The 23,097-nt window shown below is 41.1% G+C and overlaps 1 protein-coding gene across 7 annotated transcripts in view; it reads right to left on the bottom strand.

Moving 5' to 3' along the window:
• The window catches only part of ccdc148 (coiled-coil domain containing 148), a 194,636-nt gene that overhangs the window by 118,335 nt on the left and 53,204 nt on the right, over nt 1–23,097 (bottom strand). For all 7 annotated transcript variants that reach the window (XR_010001326.1, XR_507326.3, XR_010001327.1 and 4 more), the window contains 2 exons: nt 7,527–7,630; nt 6,036–6,109 (listed from right to left, as the gene is read on the bottom strand). Coding sequence is in view for 3 of the 7 variants with exons in the window: in XM_062965431.1 (XP_062821501.1) it covers nt 6,036–6,109; nt 7,527–7,630 (178 nt within the window). In the remaining 4 variants the exon portion in view is untranslated. The remainder of the gene's footprint in view (nt 1–6,035; nt 6,110–7,526; nt 7,631–23,097) is intronic.

The following is a 23,097-nucleotide window of genomic DNA, read 5'->3' as shown; positions in this document are numbered from 1 at the left end:
GTCAACATTGGGAAGATGGTGAAGGGGGGCTGCAGAGACCCAGTGTCAAACTGCAGCAATGTAAACAATCCAAGAAAATATTAGTTGGAAAAGAATGGGATTGTACCCTAACTAACATTATTGTAGCTGTGTGCCTGCTGGAAAGAGTCAAAGTAAACAACCGCTGCTTCCAGAATTCCTTACTAAGCATGTGTGAACGGCAGAATAGAGAGCAAGAGGGCAGGCAGATTAGCCTACCTCATCAGCTACCCCAAGCATGTTTTTAAAAAAGCACAGATAGAGCAAAAGGACAATAATAAAAAGCAGAAAGTATACAAGATACATTTCAGAAGAATATTTCAGGTAATCTGCACAACAGTGGTTCTTTATTACAGTAATTATCTTAGAGCCAACCTTTTAAAAATGTGGTATAAAGATAGAAAACTGGGAAGTCCTGGCCCTTGAGTGCGCTAACTGGAGGTTAGTTGTTACCAACAGTGCTGTGGATTTTGAAGAGGCACGAATAGAGGGTGAAAGAGAGAAATGTGTCAAGAGGAAGGCACATCAAGCCAACCCTTGTTGGGATCGCCTTCCATCTGGAAATCACTGTCCTCACTGTGAAAGACTATGCGGATCCAGAATAGATCTCTACAATCACTTTCAGACCCACTGCCAAGACTCTACCCATGGAAGACAATCATACAGCCTATGATCATAACATATCTTTAAATATCTTTTGTTGCAGTGGACCACCAAGAAGTAACCTTACAATTTAAAACCTGAAAAGTGCATAAAATAGTTTTTTTTTAAGTTGGTCATCAAAGGTCTTCAACTTTAGAAAGAAGATAGAAATAAGTAAATGCACACATTCCTATTATAATATTTGTATTAGAGTAATTCCATGCAATTCTAAAAGGACAGCAACAATAGTAACATCTGACCAAGCCATGGTCTACTACTATAATTTTAATTAATTAATGAGAAGGCTGGTGCTGGATTCACCTAGAAGCTTTGTTACATCAGGTTTAAAAGCTGAAATCTGTATTCTGAGTCCTGGTTATATTTTTCAAACAGTTCCTAAACTTACTGTTAAGAGAAATGAGAGCAGAGAATGATTTATCCTACAAATGTGCCATTATGAAAGGCTTCAATACTTTCATAGCCCTCTTTGATAGTTCTGGAAAATCTGCTTGTAAGCGAGCCCAGAAATTTGGAAGGGACCGTCCTTGAACTGCAATTTCGGAGTCCCATCCTTGGATATTTCTACGAATTGGTCTTCCTCTGTTACAGTGAGCCCCTCTAGTTCATACACATTAACAGAAAATTGATATCTAACACAGTTTTTGCTTGACTCAAGAACAGGGAAATATTCACAGAAACTATTCTGTAAATCTTTCAAATGTCATGCAATAAGTGATGTGTCCTTCTCAGGCAGCTCTTTGTTGATGGAGCCAAGTAAATTTTGAAAATGTCTCATAATTTCATTTCAATAGACATGGATGCCACAATTCCAACTTTTCATCATTGCTTTGATCTTGACTTCAGTTTGAAAAACTATAAATTTTTGTCCTATAAGATTAAAGTTATTTATTCATTGTATCAGAAGCAAACTGAGGGTACAATTGTAATGTATTTAAAAACACAAACAAAGTTAAAGACTTGGCATTATACTAAATGTCCTTTGACCAGTAGCTGGGCACTTGGAGTGCCTCTGGTGTTGCTATAAGGGGATCCTCCATTGTTCATGTGGCAGGGCTCAGGCTGCATTGTGCTCATAATAGGTGGTCTTTGGTTTGCTCTTCTCCACACTCGCATGTCGTGGACTCCACTTTGTGGCCCCATTTCTTAAGGTTGACTCTGCATCTAGTGGTGCCAGAGCACAGTCTGTTCGGCACCTTCCAAGTCGCCCAGTGTTCTCTGTGTAGACAACTGATTCTCTTACACCAGAAGCAACAGAAGCATCTTGCAGCATGCAACCGAAGAAACAAGATTTAAGCTGAACATATTTAAATGGATGAAGCTATCTGACAAATATGCTAATTTTAGGAACCAGCAAAAATCTTTCAAATGATCACTGAGCTGAAATTGCTGCTCCATGAGAAATGTATCTCATATCTCAAATCCCAAAAATGGGACAAATTTTTACATCATAATAGCCAATGAATTTCACAGTGTAGCAAAACTTGATGGTGTTCACTGTCCATATCTTTTCAAGGGGGCTCAGAAAATCTTAAATTCAGTTATTTGCTTTTTATTTTAAAAAATCACTGTTTCGTTTAAGGTCTGTTTTCTTTTTTCCTGGTATCTTTTTAGCAACTAGAGCTTCCCTAGATCTGCAGCAATGGTATCAAATCATCAACAATATGACTTCCCTAATCTATGCTACAAGGCCAGTAAGCTTTTCAGACATTGCTTGCGCCCCATCTGTGCTAATTCACAGAATCACAGAACCACAAAATTGGAAGAGACCACAAGAGCTATCCGGTCCAAACCCCTTGCTATAAAGAAACACAGGAACTCCTGACATGGCCATTCCGCTTCTGTATTAAGGAATATCTTTACTCCTTAATACTTTTGACAAATAATATAGCTAAGACCTAATCAATATTTTTTGTTGGAAATAGCAACCTCCCAAGCCTCTCACTATTTATTTATTAATGTATATATTTGCTAATCTGCATTCTATGTGTATGTTGATTTGCCAGTTTGTACCCCTTTGGTGTGGGAGGAGCTATAGACATGTGATTGTACTGAGCATGTTCAAACTTAGGACTCCATTTTGTATTCAGTTTTGCATCAGACCTCAGTGGAGGTGGATGCATATGTCTGATCTTCAGTGAAAGCAGGTTGCTGTTTGGATTTCAATAGAGAAGTATACTTTAGGACTTTAATGGATACAATATGATTATGGACTTCAGTGAGTACAACTATACTTAAAGACTATGGACTATTGGTTAAGAATCATACCCTGTGTAACCAATACAGAGAGAAACCTATTTTATTTATTTACAGTATTTATATTCCGCCCTTCTCACCCTGAAGGGGACTCGGGGCGGATCACATTATATACATATAGGGCAAATATTCAATGCCCATATACACATAAAACTGAGACAAACACAGACACAGAGGTAATTTAACCTTCTCCTGAGGGGGTGTTCAATTCTGGCCACAGGGGGGAGCAGCTGCTTTATCATCCACTGTGATGGCACTTCCTCATTCGACGTTGTAAATTAGTTAAATTTGCCTCCCCACTTTATAAGTAGTACCTTATTTCCTACTTGATAGATGCAACTATCTTTCGGGTTGCTAGGTCAGCAACGAGCAGGGGCTATTTTTTTTTTAATTGACAAGTGCTCACCCTGCCACGGGCTGGCCTCGAACTCATGACCTCATGGTCACAGTGATTTATTGCAGCAGGCTGCTCACCAGCCTGCGCCACAGCCAGGCCCTCTACATCCTATCTATAACTGAACTTCAATAAGAAATGCACCTGTATGGTGAATTAATGCAAGATGTTTATGAGTAAACAAAATACGTTATTTTAAAGAAGACTTTGTTTTTATCTTTGGGTGCATATTTTAAACTAATAGGTTTCAGGGGAGTGTATATCTTTTGGGCAACTACAACTGCAAATAAACATCTTCAAAACTCTGCTAACCAAATATATTTTTGTAGTGGCGTGTCTTTATCCATGGCAATTTAAAGACATGGTTCTTCAGTTAACAGCTGAGTTACCTGTGTGCCATTACATGAATGCTTGTGAATATCACTTGCTCAAAGAGTTGACTTCTAACAAGGTCATGCATTTCTTGACTTTGCAAAATTGGTCTCCACATATTCATGGAGTTTTGCATTTGCCAAAAGGATATGTGCCCAGAGACTGGGTGCAGTTATTTTCCAATAGGTTATGCAATATTTATCAATTGAATTTATTTATTGAATTTATATCCCACCTTTCTCTCAAAGTGGGTTTTTGTAGCAGGTAATGTAAGTTCTCCAATTAAGGTGTATGGTATTCCAACTGTAAGTTGAGAAACTTCCATCATTGCATTTTCATTGCTACAACCAGTTTCAGTCTTTTGAAAATCACTTTCTTACTTTCCTGACTCTCTTGCTTCTTTCTTTTTGAAAAAATAAACAAACAGATGCTATTTAGGGTATGTTTTTTAGATTAAGTATGAAGATGTCTTCACAATTTTGACAGTTTCGTGGCTTTGTTGGATAATACATCATAATATAATGTGGTAACTGCTTGTGTTCTGAGTTTGTACAAGTAAAGGCAATCCATAAATAATAATGGTGGGCACTTTTAAGATGGCTGTAAGAAGCTTCATTTTGCTTTCAAGGAGATGCTCCTCATCAATATCATCAATACTTTTACATTTCAAATTCAGATAGCAATCCAGCCTGAGGCTTAGCCAAAATGTATTATTACAAAATTCACGGCAACAACATCAAAAAGTCAGTTTGCTTGACAATAACTGAACAATGTGCTGAACACTTTTAGTCACAGAAATCAAAGAAGAAACACTCTCAGTTCTCATTCTGAAATTCATCTGAACATTCGCTCACATTTACTGATTCTGATTCTCTCTTCCTATGACAACGATCTTCCTTTCCTACATGAATTTCTTTGAAAATATACTTGAAATAACTGCACAATTCCAGGAAACAATAGACATTCTGAGGCAATGATGGCACAACGTGGACAACATGACTTCTGTTTTTGCACAGTAGCAAGAAAAGTCACATACCCTTCAGCATCATGCACTCCTATGTTCTCTATGCAAAGTAGTGCTAAGAATTCATTTTGCTATAAAGTATTTTTTGTAACTTTTGAACCATTTGAGAGATTATAATGAATCTTTGTACAAATGGTATAACTGGCTGATTATTCCTGCTCTTTGAAATCAATATATGATTCACTTGTCTGTCTGTTTGTCTGTCTTTATTTCTTCCTTCCGGTCACTTGTTTTATTTAAACTTTTTTTTCGTGTCAGGAGCGACTTAAGAAACTGCAAGTCACTTCTGGGGTGAGAGAATTAGTCATCTGTAAGGATGTTGCCCAGGGGACGCCCGGATGTTTGATGTTTTACCATTCTTGTGGGAGGCCTCTCTCATTTCCCCACATGGGGAGCTGGAGTGATAGACAGGAGCTCACCCTGCTCTCCCCGTATTCAAATCGCCAACTTGTCAACCAGAAGTCATGCAGGCACAAGCACTTAACCCAATGCACTACCGGGAGCTCCTATTTTAACTGTAAAAGCTCATAACATTTCTTCAAGCCTTTGTGGATACCATGACATTATGAATCTCTGGGGGTCTGCAGACTACAACTTAAGAACCACTGATTTCAAACATTCAAAATGTTTTTGTTTACTTACAAGTTTCCCTGACCAGGCCGTTTCATTTAAGTCATGTACATGTTAAACTTGGATAAAAAGATTGCTGAAATATGCTGAACCGCTCTTTTTTGTGGTATCGGAACATATACATATTCTTTCCATATTATTTTTATTTCTGGTACCAAATAGTCTGTTACTGAAGTATTGCACAGGAACACATCTACTTTGTTAACTGAAGTATAAACTATATCTCCTTGTGGGCATTATCTGGTTTAAATTATCCAAGGTTTTTTATCCCATGTAGATTTTACAGTTCTTAAAATGTACATGTTCACATGAATGTGGAGAGTATGTTGCAAATGAGACTTCCTCAGCTACTTTAAGTTTCCAAAGAGACCTGCGAGTAGGTGAAAAATTGAATTTAAGTGCTCCCAAGAAAGGTTCTGAAGTTGAGTTTGTAATTCCCCAAACTCCACCCCAAAACAGGCATATTTCCCAAGATCCTCAGCAGCCTCTTTCTCCAAAATGGAACTTCTTTTCGCAGCCATGGGATTCTTGGCATCACAACAGGTAAATGGGGAGCAGGAGGCTGGAAAATTCTTTTGTCTAATTATATTACATTTCTAAAATGTTGTGCAGTTTTACATGGAATATGTCACCAGATTAGTATTTCTGAAGTCTAGTCAAAAATAAATTGGAATTACTTACGCAAATCCCACAAGTCCAGAAAGCATTCGTTTCCTTCATCAAAGAAGGCTTGTATATCTGATTCTAATTTTTGCCTAAAATAAAAAAACAGACAAAATAAACCATCCTCTTCAATAGCCAAAGACAGGAATGGAAAGTGGAGAGAATCAAAGGTTTTGACTAAGTCATTGAGATAAAATGTAACTACTATTCTTGACTCCAGGGATCTACATAATATTTTATGTCTATTCTTTAATACTGTTTTGTTTCTTATGCAACAGTCACACAGTGATCAGAAATCTTAACTGTTCCCTGCCAATGTTTAGACTTTCTTCTGTTGTCACTCCTTATTTTGACCTAATACACATTTTTGTTACACTGCCAAGACCTCTATTGTCACTCATATTTCTGTTTTCCAATCTAGTTTTTTTTCTTTTGACTTCTCACAACAGTGTGCACATCTATTTTGTATCATCTACCCAACACCAGCTTTCAGTCTGAAATGGGGCATTGCATTGTTCATTCATCCTCTCTCTTGTTCAGATATTTCATTAGATTATCCCTGGATTAAACTTGGAGGCAGAGTAATTTCATAAATTCTCAAGTTCTTTAGAAAACTTCTTGAAGATACATAGATTTAGGGTAGAAGTGTCAAGTAATCAACCATCCCTGATTTTTTTCACATTTTTCACATTTTAGATTATTATGCATGCCTCATGGTCACCCTCTAGACTTTTCTGTCTTCCTTTCTGTCCATCATGGAATTTACACCAATCAGTTCAAAATTCTCTAGAACAGGGGCAGGAATTGGATGGTCCTCCAGATGTTCATGAATGTTAATAAATGCTGGAGGTTTTGGTTTGAGCATCTAGATGGCTGTGAAATTTCTATCCATAGTCTGTGAGTCCTTCAGAAAAAGAACCTTCAGTCAACTACTAGTGTGAACTGCCACTAAGATGAAGTCCTTCATTTCTAAGTTCTTGGATCCAGCTTACTCAGTCCAGATTGCTTCTGCAATTACTAGCACAAAATTGTACTTGAGTTCCCATAAAAACACATGGATGCCTTTAGGAATGTACAGATCTTTTCTTCCTTCAAGGCACCATTTTGTCTTATCTTATTCTTAAAATAGTCCAAGACTTTTTCTCTGTTAGTACTATTCCAGAGCACTTATGGCAGAACATTTGTTATGTCTCTCGATCTCCACAGGAGACATTTTAACTCACTCTTTGTCCTTCATTGGTATCCAATTCAGTTTTCTGTGAACACACATTGCTACCCATTCTGAGGCCAAGAGGGCCTTATGATAATTCTGACTCGATACTGTTTCTTCCATTTAACAGGAATTATTTTGTAAGTCTGAAATGTATATTTCATTACATGTTCAATTATCTTGATACCCACTTTTTTGATATCATATTTTCATAGATATTTCTTAAATTACTCCTGCTACACCTTCATTTTGCAATTAATTTTGCAGTTATTTTATCAATTATTTTATCAACTTCTTACCTGCTTTCATGCAGTCTTTTGTGCTCTTTCCACCAAATTTGATTGTGTTGTTTCAGCAGCATTTGTTCTTTGTTAATTTTTGAAGCATGTTCCGTCTTTTTAACCTAGGTACAAGATATTTTGATAAAAATGAAAATAAAAAGTCTTCTATAGATCTCTAAACTACTTAATTTTGAATAGACTAAGTTTTATTGCCCTTGTAGGTCAATGGTTTGTGACTAAGCAGAATCATCCCCAAATTAAGAGGCAGTTTGTTCCAGGAACAAAGGACATTTAGACACTGTCCAAATACATCTCATGCTGTACCAGTTGCTACCAACAGCTTTCCACATTCATTCGCCAGCTGCCACTGAAGCACTACAAAAAGGTCAGAAGGATCACTTATCTGGCCCACAGTACATGTGCAGAAAACAAGAAAAGAAAGTATTACCAATTTTGAAGTTTTTTTCAGATTGCAAATATGCATATAATAATTAAACAAAAAAATTCTCACAACAGTGTTATTCAAACTGATGGTACATACGAGGGTTATCCAAAAAATAGATTACATTTTGGAATTAAAAATGAACAAAGTATAGAAGAAAACATTTACCATATGCAGTTGAATGCCACACCCAAATACCACTTCTCAACATAGTCGCCATTTAAATCTAGACACTTATCATAGCGATGAATGAGCTTTGCAACTCCTTCCCCACAAAATTCCACCGCTTACGTCCTCAACCACTTTTTTCCAACAATGGGGGTGTGGCTGGCAACGCAGCATTTTGGCGATGACGCACATCTGTGGGAAAGGGTGACCAGCTGGTTGAGGATGCAAGTGGCAGAGTTTTGTGAGGAAGGAGTTGCAAAGCTCATTCATCGCTATGATAAGTGCCTAGATTTGAATGGCGACTATGTTGAGAAGTCGTATTTGGGTGTGGCTTTCAACTGCATATGGTAAATGTTTTCTCCTATACTTTGTTCATTTTTAATTCCAAAATGTAATCTACTTTCTAGATAACCCTCATACATTAGTAGTACTCCATTGCCTATTGAAACCTAGCAAGTTTCCAGGAAAGATGGAACAATTGTAGCCAAAAGACAAAAATATGATAGTAATTCCCGACACATTGTATGGAGTGGTCATATGTGAAGATGTCATTCTACACATTGCCATACAACTGTGACAAACACATTTGGTGAGGACATGGGTCTTCTCAGTGGCTACTTCCAGAGTGTGCAATCCCCGGGCCTTTAAATGTTGACTGCCTAAGGTCTATGAATATGTATGTGCTGTATTTGTATTACTATGCATATGATATTATAGATTATCTGCCTTTTAAAAACTGTTTTAAATCCATTTTTTTAAATCCTGTAGCACAACATAACAAAACAGCAATATTTTTATTGGGCCAATCATATTAAGTAGTGCTTCAAACTGATAATAAGGGAAGTGTCCATAGGTTTGGGGGGTGCAGGTTGGGGATGTACATGGAAGAGAGATTCATGTTGACAAGACTCTAGAAAAATTGCACAAAGGCCTTCAACAGAACAGGAACTTCTTCAGATGCTCAGCTTCCCACTTGAGCAAAGCAATGAATGGCTTGGGGTGCAGAGTTCTGGAGATCACGGGAATTGTAGTTTTACAAGATGTTTAGCTATCTCTGTAAAAGGGTACTGGTGCCTCACCAAACAACAAATCCCAGAACTACATAGCATTTAAAGTGGCATCAAACTGCATTAATTCTTCAGTAGGTGCAACCCTATACATTTCCATTCTTATGTATTGACGAAAAGATATCATCATCATCATCATCATTTAATTACTTATTAATCGCCCTCCATCCACGATGCTCTAGGCGATTTACAAGATAAAATTGTAAAGGATAAAAATACATACATGCAAATATTGATTAAAAAATATTAAAATAGATTAAAAGCTCTAGTAAAGAGCCATGTCTTGAGTGCTAGGGTAAAAGGCCCCAACTCACGCATGGCTCTCATATAGGGCGGCAAGGCATTCCATAAGGCAGGGGCAGAAACAGAAAAAGCTCTGCGCCTGGTCCTTTCCAAGTGCACTTCTCTAGGACCCGGTACATAGAGTAAGTCTCGTTGGGATGGTTGTTGCGACCTCCGATGATGGGAGAAGGAGAGACGGTCCCTAAGATACGATGGGCCCTGGCCGTAAAGAGTTTTAAAAGTCAGGACTAGCATTTTATATAGACCACGGTAATCAGTTGGAAGCCAATGCAGATGCTGCAGCACTGGTGTTATGTGGCATTTCATGGGTGTTCTTGTGAGTAGCCTGGCTGCTGCATTCTGAACAATACGGAGCTTCCGGGTCGTGGACATCGGAAGCCCAACATACAGGGCGTTGCAATAGTCCAGCCTAGATGTGACCGTGGCATGGATGACTGTTGCCAGAGCCTCATCAGATAGATAGGGTGCCAGTTGCCTCGCTTGTCGTAGATGGAAAAAGGCCTGTTTGCTGGCAGCAGCGACCTGAGCTTCCATTGTCAGCTGAGAATCTAAAACGACACCCAGGCTCTTAACGGTGGGCGAAGGAGATAGGGCAGCACCATCGAAGGTGGGTAGCAAGTGGGTCAGACCAGTTGAACGGCCATGCCAGAGAATCTCAGTCTTTGCCGGGTTCACCTTCAGTCTACTAGCACGTAGCCAGTTCGACAGAGCCTCCAGACATAAGGTGAAATTTTCTGGTATTGATATGTAGCATATGTGGAAACAGCTATGGATGGAGAGTGAGAGAACGAATACTGACAACTATATCGCAGAAACTGGACATGAGATAACAGATTTATCTGTACTAGTTCTACTCTACACACAGAATATTCAGAATTGCCTGATAGAAGTAATTCATCACATGTTTTAATACAGAGTTTTAAAGAAGCCTTCCTTTTTTACATTTCAACAACTTCATGAAGCTTGTTGTCAGTAAACAAGGACCATCAATATCCATATACCGGTTTTTCAGCCTTGTTTGCATGACTGGAAAAATTCTTGGTTTCATCCTTAGAGCAATCAACATTTTGCCACTCTTCACTGCTCATATACCTACCATGCATCTCTGTTACAGCTTAGAAAACACCACTTCAGTATTTCTATTATTGGGTTATATGAAAACCTATCTTTATCACTGAACAGCATTACAATAAATAGGTTTTACCATTCCCTTGACTGGAAAAGGCTTGTGAAAAATGAAATACTAAAAAGAATAAGACTAAAAGTTTGAAAGCTCAAATGAACTGAGCTGAATTCAGCTCTGTCATCCATTGAAAAATATTATCTGCCAATTCCTTTGATAAATTGTACTTATATTATTAAAAGAAAAAACAAAACATGCAGGAAATATTCTCTCTACTCCTTCACTCGTGCATTTTTGGTTAATGAAGCTTCTCCCTTTGTAAGATCCTAACTTTTGGTTTTAGAATCATAGAATCATAGAATAGTAGAGTTGGAAGAGACCACATGGGCCATCTAGTCCAACCCCCTGCTAAGAAGCAGGAAATCGCATTCAAAGCACCCCCGACAGATGGCCATCCAGCCTCTGCTTAAAAGCCTCCAAGGAAGGAGCCTCCACCACGGCCCCGGGGAGAGAGTTCCACTGTCAAACAGCTCTCACAGTGAGGAAGTTCTTCCTGATGTTCAGGTGGAATCTCCTTTCCTGTAGTTTGAAGCCATTGTTCCGTGTCCTAGTCTGCAGGGCAGCAGAAAACAAGCTTGCTCCCTCTTCCCTATGACTTCCCTTCACGTATTTGTACATGGCTATCATGTCTCCTCTCAGCCTTCTCTTCTGCAGGCTAAACATGCCCAGCTCTTTAAGCCGCTCCTCATAGGGCTTGTTCTCCAGACCCTTAATCATTTTAGTCGCCCTCCTCTGGACGCTTTCCAGCTTGTCAACATCTCCCTTCAACTGTGGTGCCCAAAATTGGACACATTTTAATGATGTGGAACAACATCAAAAGCAGTATAGTGAAAATCCTGTATGTTCAAATACTGTGTACTTTCCGCCTTTTTTTCCTTTTCTTATTTCCTATTGTTATTTTAATTCAATGTAAAAAAATATTTTTAAAATCCTGTAGGAGTGCTTATGGGTTCTTGGCCAAAAGGCGTTCTGATGGTTTTTTTATTCCTTAATGATTTTGTGTGCACAGAAGAATCAGCAGGGAAAACCCAGGAGGGTTCCACATAGAGAACAATGGAATCCAGAGCCACCATCCTTTCTGTGGATAAGAAAGATTTTTTCTGAAAGCAACCACAAGCTTTGTGTGTGTGTGTGTGTGTGTGTGTGTGTGTGTGTGTATTCTCATAGGCACAGCTTCCCATGTGTGTGCTTAACCACTATTTTAATATCAGCCTAGTCTTCCCAGTGCACAGAGAGGCAGAAGCACAAGTTGTATAACTATATATTTCCAGAATAGCACACTCCCGCACACCATACCAATGGCATTTAATTGGAAAACATTATGTGGAAGCAACTGACAACCGGCAAGATGTGCTAATGCATTTGGCATGCAGGCCTCTCTGTGGGTAAGAACTGGGAAACAACTTAAGAGAGAAACAGCTGTTTGTGGGATGCTCATTCAAAGCCGCCCTAAGCTGTTCCCTTCTCTCTGGAAATTTCAAGCAGTGCTGATCTGGCACTTGAGCTGCAAAGAAACACAAGAAATGCCTGTGCTAGGGTCTTTTTGTCCCTATTAGAAGCAGGTACTGCATTGGCAAAAGGGCTAACACTGCTAATCTGGCATGTAAAATACATTGACTGTAGGGCAATCAGGGAAGGTAATGGTGGCAACATTGAAAGGAAACAACACAACCTGGCAGGAAGGCTTAAAGAACTCTAGCAGCCAGCAAGAAGAGTTTGTGAAGACACATCTAATCTGGACAAATATATCCAGTATAAAACAGCAAGTTATATCAATCTGCTTTCTATAGTGATGCTTTCTTGGAGCTCCCCATCATCTTTGGACATTACTTTCTCATTCTCTCCCTGTACATTTAAGGTTACATCAATAGGCTTCAATACCACCGTTGAGTCTCCACATTTTGTAATTGCCTAGCAGGAGGACACCATGCGGAGCCATTCCTCTGCCAAAGGATCATGAGGACTAACTGTAAACAAAGGGCCCGTCTTGTATTAACCCTGAGAGACAACCACATGATCAACAGTTGCTTTGTTTTATGAATGGAAAAGGGCAAATATAGGTTGTATCACTTACCCAAAATGCTTAGGATAAGAAGAGCTTTGGATTTTGGAATATCTGCATATACATAATGAGATATCTTGGAGATGAGACTCGAAACTAAACATAAAATTAATTTGTGTTTCATAGATAGCATATATGTGTGTGTGTGTGTGTGTATGTGTGTGTATGTATGTATATGTGTGTGTGTATGTGTGTATATATGTGTGTGTGTGTGTGTGTGTGTGTGTGTATATAGCCTGAAGGTAATTTTTTGTGCATGAAACAAAGTTTGTGTGCATTAAGTCATCAGAAATAAAATATGTACCTACCACAACTACATATAAAAACAATTTTGGATCATTTAGGATTTCAAGGTAAGAGATGCTTAGCCTGTATTTTTTAAAGCGTACTGTATCCCCACTCCACTTCCTCCTTGCAGTTTCTCAAGTTTCTCCCGAAACGGAAAAAAAAAACCTTCCCCTTTCTCTATAACTTGTTTGGTCATTCATGTGGGTAACAGAACAGAGAAAGAGATAATGGATCTCTTGCATATGCCAACATGAAATTATTAAATAGCTTTTTAAAGCAGCATGGGTGCTTCTAAACAAAACTGACTGATTTGATATATTTTCTTTAAGGTAAAGGTAAAAGTTTTCCCCTGACATTAATTCTAGTCGTGTCCGACTCTGGGGGTTGGTGCTCATTTCTGCATGGACTGCATGGAGCGTCATTACCTTCCCACTTGAGCGGGTACCTATTGATCTACTCACATTTGCATGCTTTTGAACTGCTAGGTTAGCAGAAGCTGGGGCTAACGGCGGGAGCTCACCCAGCTCCCTGGATTCGAACCACCAATCTTTCGGTCAGCAAGTTTAGCAGCTCATCAGTTTAACGCACTGCACCACCAGGCTATTTCCTGCCTTTTCCCAGTGCTTCTGTGTTATATGGATTATGCTTCAATTTGTTTGCCCTCATTCAACTGAACGAGTTTCCTTGGATTTAGAAAGGAGAAACAGAGTTGACATCATCCACAATGCTAAAACTCTGGAAAACTATCGGGAGGTTCAGTGCACCGAAAAGAGACACACACCCTCTTGTTTTTCATGTAAGCCAGGAATGGGCAACTGTGGCAGGTCCCCAAGAGCTTGGAAGGTCAAACCTCTCCACTGCACCTTCTCTTGCAAGCAAAAGGAAACTGAAAGGCATTTTTCATCAAGTTTTGAGGTGTACCTGGGCCAATAAAGTACAGGAGAGGCAATTTTAACAACAAGACATGAAGTCTTTCCTGTTCAGTTCCTCTTTCCAAGCCTTTCCAAGGCTTAAATGGTCCAAGGAGACTAAAAAATGTAGCAGAGATGCACCCATAATCCCTTAGTGAACATTTTGGGTCATTTCAGGATAAAACAGGTTTTCAAAATTTTTGCAAAATTTGTTTTTGATTAGGAGGGGGAAATGGGGCATTCAAACATGGTAAGAATGCCCTTCTTACTGCCTGTGAATATTCCAGAGCAAAAGGAAAAATTGGTCTCTGTAGGTCTTGGGTTCACATTTTGCCTATCCCCATGTAAGTCATCAATCAGTATTACCAAAGAAGTCTCTATCCTATAATAAATCCTGAAACTCAAAACAAAACGAATCTCTATAATCCTATATAGAGCTGAGAGACTACCACATATTCCAGTGCCTTGCTGAGAAACTGGCAATTATCCAGTATGGTGGGATTCACTGTGGGCTTTTCCAGCAAGTGTTACAAGTGTTTCTTTAAAACACACTGGGGTCCTGTTTTGCTATAAAGAGGCATTAATCTATTTACCCACTAAGCTACACCCACAATGAGCCAGAAATGGCAAGGGTCTGGTGTACATGTGACGACTTCTCTAAGGATCCTGTCATATTCTTCAACTGTTCAATCGTTTCCATTTTCAATGGACCAGGCAGCCTCCACAGAACTCCTCTGCTCAGCTGCATTTACACAACAGATTTGAAATTCTTACATCATTAACATACAATCAGGAAACACATCTTGTGGAGGACCACAGTTTCTTAGATACCACTCAGTGGACCATCCTGGATCAATGCGCAGGGGATAGCCCTGACAGGGACAGTGCATCACCACAGTCACACTTATGTAATCATGCAAATGCTCCATCCCCAATCATAGACCAGGAGCAACAGGAACATCCTTGGGAGAGTAATGGGCTCTCGGATGTATCTCAATGGATTGTCATTGATGAATGCACTGGGGATGTTGAGGAGGAGGACAACACTTTACACCTACATGATTCACTTCAACAGGAACACTCTTCAGGGGACATACACACTGTCTTGCACAAAAGGGACCCTGTCAATCCTCAAAGGAAACAGGTCTTGGTAGTAGGTGACTCCCTCCTTAGAGGAACGGAAGCCATCATTTCCAGACCGGATGGGATGGCTCGAGAAACATGCTGCCTCCCGGGGGCAAAAATACACCATATCACTCAGAGGCTCAGCAGGCTCCTAAAGCCCCATCACCCTCCCCACCTTATGTTGATTCATGTAGGTACCAATGACACCGCTAGGCATACTTTTCAAAAGATCACAAATGATTTTCGAGCTCTGGGAACAAAGCTAAAACTGTATAATGTACATGTGATCTTTTCATCCCTCCTCCCCGTTGTAGGACATGGCTCTACAAGGGCCGGAAAAATAGTACAGGTCAATAACTGGCTCAGAAAATGGTGTCAAGAGGAGCATTTTGGCTTCCTTGACCATGGTCTACTCTTCCAAGAGGATGGACTACTGGCAAGCGATGGGGTGCATCTCACACAAGTAGGAAAACATCTTTTTGCACACAGACTCACAAACCTCATCAGGCGCACTTTAAACTAAATCCACTGGGGGAGGGGAACAACAGCCTGGCGAACACTATATTACCCACGACCACAGGGAACCGCCGAAAGGCTAAAAGGAGGGCTGCACAAACACAGCAAGGACCAAGTACAGAGAGCACAATAATCCCAAATAAACAGTTCGAGGGGAGGTCACAGGGGCTTACATGTCTTTACACTAATGCTCAGAGCATGGGAAATAAGCAAGACGAACTCCAACTCCTAGCACAGCACCACACATACGATGTCATAGGCATCACTGAAACCTGGTGGGATGACTCCCATCACTGGAATTTAACCATTGAGGGCTATAACCTCTTTCACATAAATAGAACAAAGGGGAGAGGAGGGGGAGTAGCTTTATATGTCAAAAACAGTTACGTTGCAGAAGAAATGCAAGACTGTAATCCGGGAAACCAGCTTGAAAGCATCTGGATAAGAATCAAGGGAACCGGGACTCAAAAAGATCTTGTCGTGGGTGTCTACTACAGACCTCCGAGTCAGGATGAAGGACTTGATGAAGCCTTCTGTCAACAGCTGACCAAACAGGCACAAAGAAGAGATATAGTAGTCATGGGCGATTTCAATTATCCCGATATCTGCTGGAAAACAAACTCAGCCAAGAGTACAAAGTCCAACAAATTCCTCACTTGCCTTGCAGATAATTTTATGGTCCAGAAGGTAGAAGAGGCAACAAGGGGATCAGCAACTCTTGATCTAATCTTAACAAATGTGGAAGACCTGATCAATACAGTTGAAGTGGTTGGATCCTTAGGGGCAAGTGACCATGTGCTCCTGCAGTTTGCAATACAAAGGAATGCTGAAACTAAGACAAGTCGAACACGCATTCTGGACTTTAAGAGAGCTGACTTCCAAAAAATGAAGGAATTACTGAGCGGCATTCCATGGACGCCAATATTAAAAAACAAGGGAGTTAAGCATGGATGGGAGTTTTTCAAAAGTGAAATACTCAAGGCGCAAATGCAAACAGTGCCAACAAAGAAGAAAAATAAGACAAGTGCAAAGAAGCCAGAATGGATGTCCAAAGAACTTCTAACTGAGCTAAAGCTCAAAAGTGACATGCACAAGAAGTGGAAAAGGGGAGAAATCACCAAAGAAGAATTCAAACGTATAGCCAACTCCTGTAGGGAAAAGGTTCGCAAGGCTAAAGCGCAAAATGAGCTCAGGCTTGCCAGGGACATAAAAAACAACAAAAAAGGTTTTTTTGCTTATGTTGGTAGAAAAAGGAAGAAAAAGGAGGCGATAGGACCACTGCAAGGAGTAGATGGGGTGATGGTGACAGGGGATAGGGAAAAGGCAGAACTGCTTAATGCCTTCTTTGCCTCGGTCTTCTCACAAAAAGAAAGCCATCTTCAACCTCAGCAACATGGAATGGACGAAGGATTGGGGGAAATCCAACCCCAAATAGGGAAACAAGTTGTCCAGGAACACCTGGCCACTCTAAACGAATTCAAGTCCCCAGGGCCAGATCAGCTACATCCAAGAGTATTGAAGGAACTAGCGGAAGTTATTTCAGAACCACTGGCAATCATCTTCGAGAGTTCTTGGAGAACAGGAGAAGTCCCAGCAGATTGGAGGAGGGCGAATGTGGTCCCTATCTTCAAGAAGGGAAAAAAGAACGACCCAAACAATTACCGTCCGGTCAGCCTCACATCAATACCAGGCAAGATTCTGGAAAAGATCATTAAGGAAGTGGTCTGCAAACACTTAGAAACAAATGCGGTCATTGCTAATAGTCAACACGGATTTACCAAAAACAAGTCATGCCAGACTAATCTGATCTCTTTTTTCGATAGAGTTACGAGTTGGGTCGATACAGGGAATGCCGTGGATGTAGCATATCTAGATTTCAGTAAGGCCTTCGACAAAGTCCCCCACGACCTTCTGGCAAACAAACTAGTAAAATGTGGGCTAGACAAAACTACGGTTAGGTGGATCTGTAATTGGCTAAGCGAACGAACCCAAAGGGTGCTCACCAATGCGTCGTCTTCATCATGGAAAGAAGTGACAAGTGGAGTGCCGCAGGGCTCCGTCCTGGGCCCGGTTCTGTTCAACATCTTTATTAACGACTTAGACGAAGGGTTAGAAGGCACGATCATCAAGTTTGCAGATGACACCAAACTCGGAGGGATAGCTAACACTCCAGAAGACAGGAGCAGAATTCAAAACGATCTTGACAGACTAGAGAGATGGGCCGAAACTAACAAAATGAAGTTCAACAGGGACAAATGCAGAATACTTCACTTCGGCAGAAAAAATGGAAATCAAAGATACAGAATGGGGGACGCCTGGCTTGACAGCAGTGTGTGCGAAAAAGATCTTGGAGTCCTCGTGGACAACAAGTTAAACATGAGCCTACAATGTGATGCGGCAGCTAAAAAAGCCAATGGGATTTTGGCCTGCATCAATAGGGGAATAACGTCTAGATCCAGGGAAGTCATGCTCCCCCTCTATTCTGCCTTGGTCAGACCACACCTGGAATACTGTGTCCAGTTTTGGGCACCGCAGATGAAGGGAGATGCTGACAAGCTGGAAAGCGTCCAGAGGAGGGCAACTAAAATGATTAAGGGTCTGGAGAACAAGCCCTATGAGGAGAGGCTTAAAGAGCTGGGCATGTTTAGCCTGCAGAAGAGAAGGCTGAGAGGAGACATGATAGCCATGTACAAATATGTGAGGGGAAGTCATAGGGAGGAGGGAGCAAGCTTATTTTCTGCTGCCCTGCAGACTAGGACACGGAACAATGGCTACAAACTACAGGAAAGGAGATTCCACCTGAACATCAGGAAGAACTTCCTCACTGTGAGGGCTGTTCGGCAGTGGAACTCTCTCCCCCGGAATGTGGTGGAGGCACCTTCTTTGGAAGCTTTTAAGCAGAGGCTGGATGGCCATCTGTCGGGGGTGCTTTGAATGCGACTTCCTGCTTCTTAGCAGGGGGTTGGACTAGATGGCCCTTGAGGTCTCTTCCAACTCTACTATTCTATGATTCTATGATTCTATGATTCTAAGAGCAGCCATTTACATCCACCAGACCAATACCAACTGTAGTCACAAGGCAGAATGTATCTAAATAACTTTATTTGCAAAGTTTTGGGCAAATTGTTTACAGTATGCTGTTGAGTTGTGTGATGATTCCCTCCAAAGGACAATGTGTAAATACCCACGGACAGGCCCGTAGCCATGATTTTGATTTGGAGGGGGATGGGATTTTGGTTTGGGGGGAGGGCTGAGTCTGAGCGAGAGGAGATCTACCCTAGCAAACCTTTTGTATCGTTATCCCAATACCCCCATGCATATGAGATATATTGAGCATGGTGATCAGATCACGATATGAATAAACGTAACAGTTTAAATAATAAATGTAAGGCCTTCTCGCGGACCACCCTGAGAATTTCGGGGGGGGGGGGCTGAAGCCCCCCCCCCCCCCAGCTACATGCCTGCCCATGGACCAAAGTATGTTTCTACTCTGAAAAAAAAGAATATCCAGCAAATGAGCTCCTTCTCTTTTCTTGCTTGTTCTTTGTAATTTGTTCTTTGTCTGCATCAGCAGAGAAATAGCAAAACAAAGCAAGCAAATTAAATTTCCGGGAGTACTAGTTTTAGCACCCTCACAACAAACAAATACTGCTGATGTAGTCAATATCATGAAGGAAGGTTGCTCTTATTTTTATATCAATTACATTTACTCCAGATAATATGGCACACTCTGCATCACAAGTGATAATACTGATCTGTATTTAATTTTTAGAATTATTAGTACAAATGGACACAGTATATGATGTCCCAGACACATCAAAAAGCCCTTAGAATACAGGACCAACTCTATTGTTTGAAAGAATGAGTACCTGCTTCAACTGGTTCCAGGAACCCTACAAAGGTTAAAATGATTAGTTAATTTATGGTTGCTTTATCTTTTCTCTGCCATGAAGTAAGAAGGACACATATACTGTCTCCTGTCTCAGGTGCCCTAATAACCTAACTGTGTAAATGTCAGGTTAGTTATTGTACACTTTGGCTTTTGAAGGTTTAGATTTGCTTCTTACCCACAGGCAGCAAAAGGTCTCAGTCTGCCAATACATCTCCAACTAACACAAGTTTTCACGTATCTACTTTTTGGTGCCACCGGTAGCCCAAGTAACATCTATAGGTTGTGATGGGGCCAGAACTTATATAATTCCCAGAATTTATCAGAAATTTGTAGTCCAAAAAATTTAAGCTTGCAAGCTTTGTTTGCAACCTGGACTGCTCCTACAGCAGTTGTGTATATTACAGTGGCAGTGGTCCTTTATGTACACCCCTATAAATTTAAAATACCTACCACACAAGCAAGTTGTTTTAATGCGTTACATGTTGTATTTATAGAAAATCAGCTTTCTGGGTGGATAGTGGTAACTCTGGGACTGTTACATCAGCTGGTGGCGAGAGAGCCAGCTGAAGGACTTGATAGTAGTGAAAGGGCTATGCAGAACCAACTAGTTAGCTGTAAGGCAGTCCCCAGGTGGGAGTAGGGCACTGCTGGACTAGCCAGTACCTGTTAGGGAGCTGAATCTTATTAAGTGTATATGAGTCTGTAAACTAGGATAGACTGGGGACTCTGTTAATGCACCGTTCACCCCACTGCCTAACAGACTCCCTGGCCGAGCTCACAGAATTGGTCTCGGAGGTGTTGTTTGAATCGTCCAGACTTTTGCTTCTGGGTGACTTCAACATACTACAGGTTCATGGTATGACAAACATATAACTATCCCGATTGGTTTCTGGACCACATTCAGCAGGTCATACACTTGATGCAATTTTTAGCTTGGAACATACAGGTCTATGGGTGATCAATACCTCTGGTTAGTTATCATGGGCAGATCATTTCCTGGTCAGGGTTAGTATCACAGCTACAACCTATCCCTGCAGGGGTGGAGGACCTATAAAAATTTTCCGCTCTCAAAGGATTTCAGGAAGTCTTAGAGAGTTCTATAGTTTGCATCACTGGCCACCCTATTGAATCCCTGTGAAATCAAAATTAACCAGGGCTATTGACATAATCACTCCCAAATATCCTTTTGGATCTGTGACAAAAGGGCCCTGTATACCTGAAACCCTCAGGGAAATAAAACAGGAAGGACAACAACTAGAGTGCAGGTGGCAGAAAACCCGACTTATATGTGACAAGACACAGTATAGAGGGCACCTTTGCCCTATAAGGTGGCAATGCTTGCAGCAAAAAAAGCTTTCCTCTCCACACATATTGTGTCTGCGGATTCACATCCAGCTAAGCTGATCAGAGTGGTGAGAGACTTAACCCAGGTGCCTTCCCCTCCGAACCAATTGTTAGAATCTTCAGTAGCTCACTATGATGCTTTTAACAACTATTCTGCAGACAAAGACTCTAGCATAAAAGCCAACTTGCTGTCACTGGAGCAGAAAACAGCAGTGAGGTGTCCAGCAACTCTGTGTGTAGGATTACACTGGATCAATTTCAATTGGTGAGTATTGTTGATGTGGACAAACTGCTCGGGCAAGTAAGGAGGACAACCTGCTTTTTTGATCCCTAACCCTCTTGACTGGTTGTCCAGGGAGGAGATGCAATTTGATCTCAAATACAACAAATTATTAATGCATCACTCAGGGATCGGAATTCTCCATTCTGTTTAAAAGAAGCATTAGTTAGACCACTGTCGCAACCTTGCACAGCGTCTCTTAGTATAAACACCCACTCACTATGCTCATTGTCAGTCAGTCTGGAGTCAAAGCCAAAGTAGATTCAAACACCAAAACATGGAGGGATAATCCAATAGGCATAGTCAATAGTCCAGTCCAAATGTTCTCACCAACACATCCAAATTATATGCAATCCAAGGTCCAAAGTCAAGGTCTAACACACAATAAGGCACACAAAGTTTTCCAACAGAGCTCCAAACTGTAGCAGATTCCAAACATTGCTCCCAACAAAGACCAAATCTAAACTGCCTCTCTTTATGCTCCATAGCTCTGTGCCAACCGGGTGGATCTACGCAGGTGAATAGCATGGGTCCTCAGTTGCAGTCTTTCTGGGATATTTAACTCTGCCTCATTACTCTCCCGATCCTGAGTTAACTCAGGACTCACACTTGCCTGAGGCACTTGGTCCTGCACTGCAGGGGTAACTTCCTCAGAGTCAGGCTGCAGCTGTTGTTGTTCCCTGCTTTCCACTGACTCAGATGCTGGGCCTTGCAGCGCTTCATATTTGTCTATATTGCAGACATTGGCAACAACTGCTGAAGAAGTTTTCCCTGGATCCCCTGGACCTTAATAATTATCAGTGTAATGTCTAATCTCCCTGTTTTGGGCAAGGTGACTGAAAAGGCAGTTGCCCTCCAACTCCAGGCAATCTTGGATGACACACACTTCCTTGACCCATTTCAAATGGCTTCAGTGCAGAATATGGAATTGAGACTGCTATTCTCGCCTTAGTGGATTATCTCAGTCTCAATACTGACAGGGGGAGTGTGTCTCTCCTCATGCTTCTAGACCTCTCAGCAGTCTTCAATACCTTTAACCCTTGTAGTCTTCTGGAAAGCCCGAGTGGGCTGGGAATCAGAGGTACTGTGTTGCAGTGGTTCTGATCGTACCTCTCAGGCAGGTACTAGATGGTGGTGCTTGGGGATAACAGCTCCTCAAAAAAGGAGCTGTTATGTGGCATCCCACAAGGTGCCATTGTATCCCCAATGTTTTTTAATATTTACATGAAATCGCTGGAAGAGATCATCTGTAGGCATGGGGCGGGCTGTTATCAGTATGCTGATGACATCCAAATGTATTTCTCCATGCCTCCAAAAACAGCCTCAGCTAAGGATAGCCTTCTCTTCTTAATGAATGCCTGGAGGAAGTGATAGGCTCAATGAGGAATAACAAATTGAAACTGAATTTAGACAAAACAGAGATGCTTCCATCAAGGGTCCTAATCTGAGGGTGGTGGTGTGTCAATCAGTTTTATTTATTTCGTGTCAAAAGCATTGCATAACAGATACATTTTAAAAATGATGAAAAAAAAATACAGGAAATCACAAAACAACTAGTTTTAGACCAAAAGCGGGCAACAGCAACTGCATTGTCCGTAGCTTTAAGCAACTCCTCCTCTGTACATGAGGTAGGACATTGTGGGCAAGCATACATATGCGGAGTTGTTTGTTCTGCTCCACAGTCACACAAGGTGGAGGATTCCTCCAGGTAATGCCACCTCGCCAAGTTGTCTTTAGATCTGCCCACTCCGCTTCTGAGTCTGCTCAGGGACTTCCAAGTTGCCCATTCTTGGTTTGCCCCAGGAGGAAGACCCTCGTAGGGGGCCATCCAGTTGGAATTGCCAGGTTTAGCTGCCCAGAGGGACACCCTTGCTGCTGCTGGAGGAACATCAAGAGGAGTGGTGGTTCTCATGAAGCCCTTCCTTGATTTGAGTCTGGTGGGAGGAGGCTGATAGTCATGCGATGGGTGGCTTTCACAATGTTCGACCTTATTTCTCTCACAGTTAGC

This window comes from Anolis carolinensis, chromosome 1, assembly GCF_035594765.1.
Source record: "Anolis carolinensis isolate JA03-04 chromosome 1, rAnoCar3.1.pri, whole genome shotgun sequence".
Taxonomy (NCBI): Eukaryota; Metazoa; Chordata; class Lepidosauria; order Squamata; family Dactyloidae; genus Anolis; species Anolis carolinensis.
Note: the sequence above shows the minus strand (reverse complement) of the source record. Positions and strands in the feature narration are given on the sequence as shown.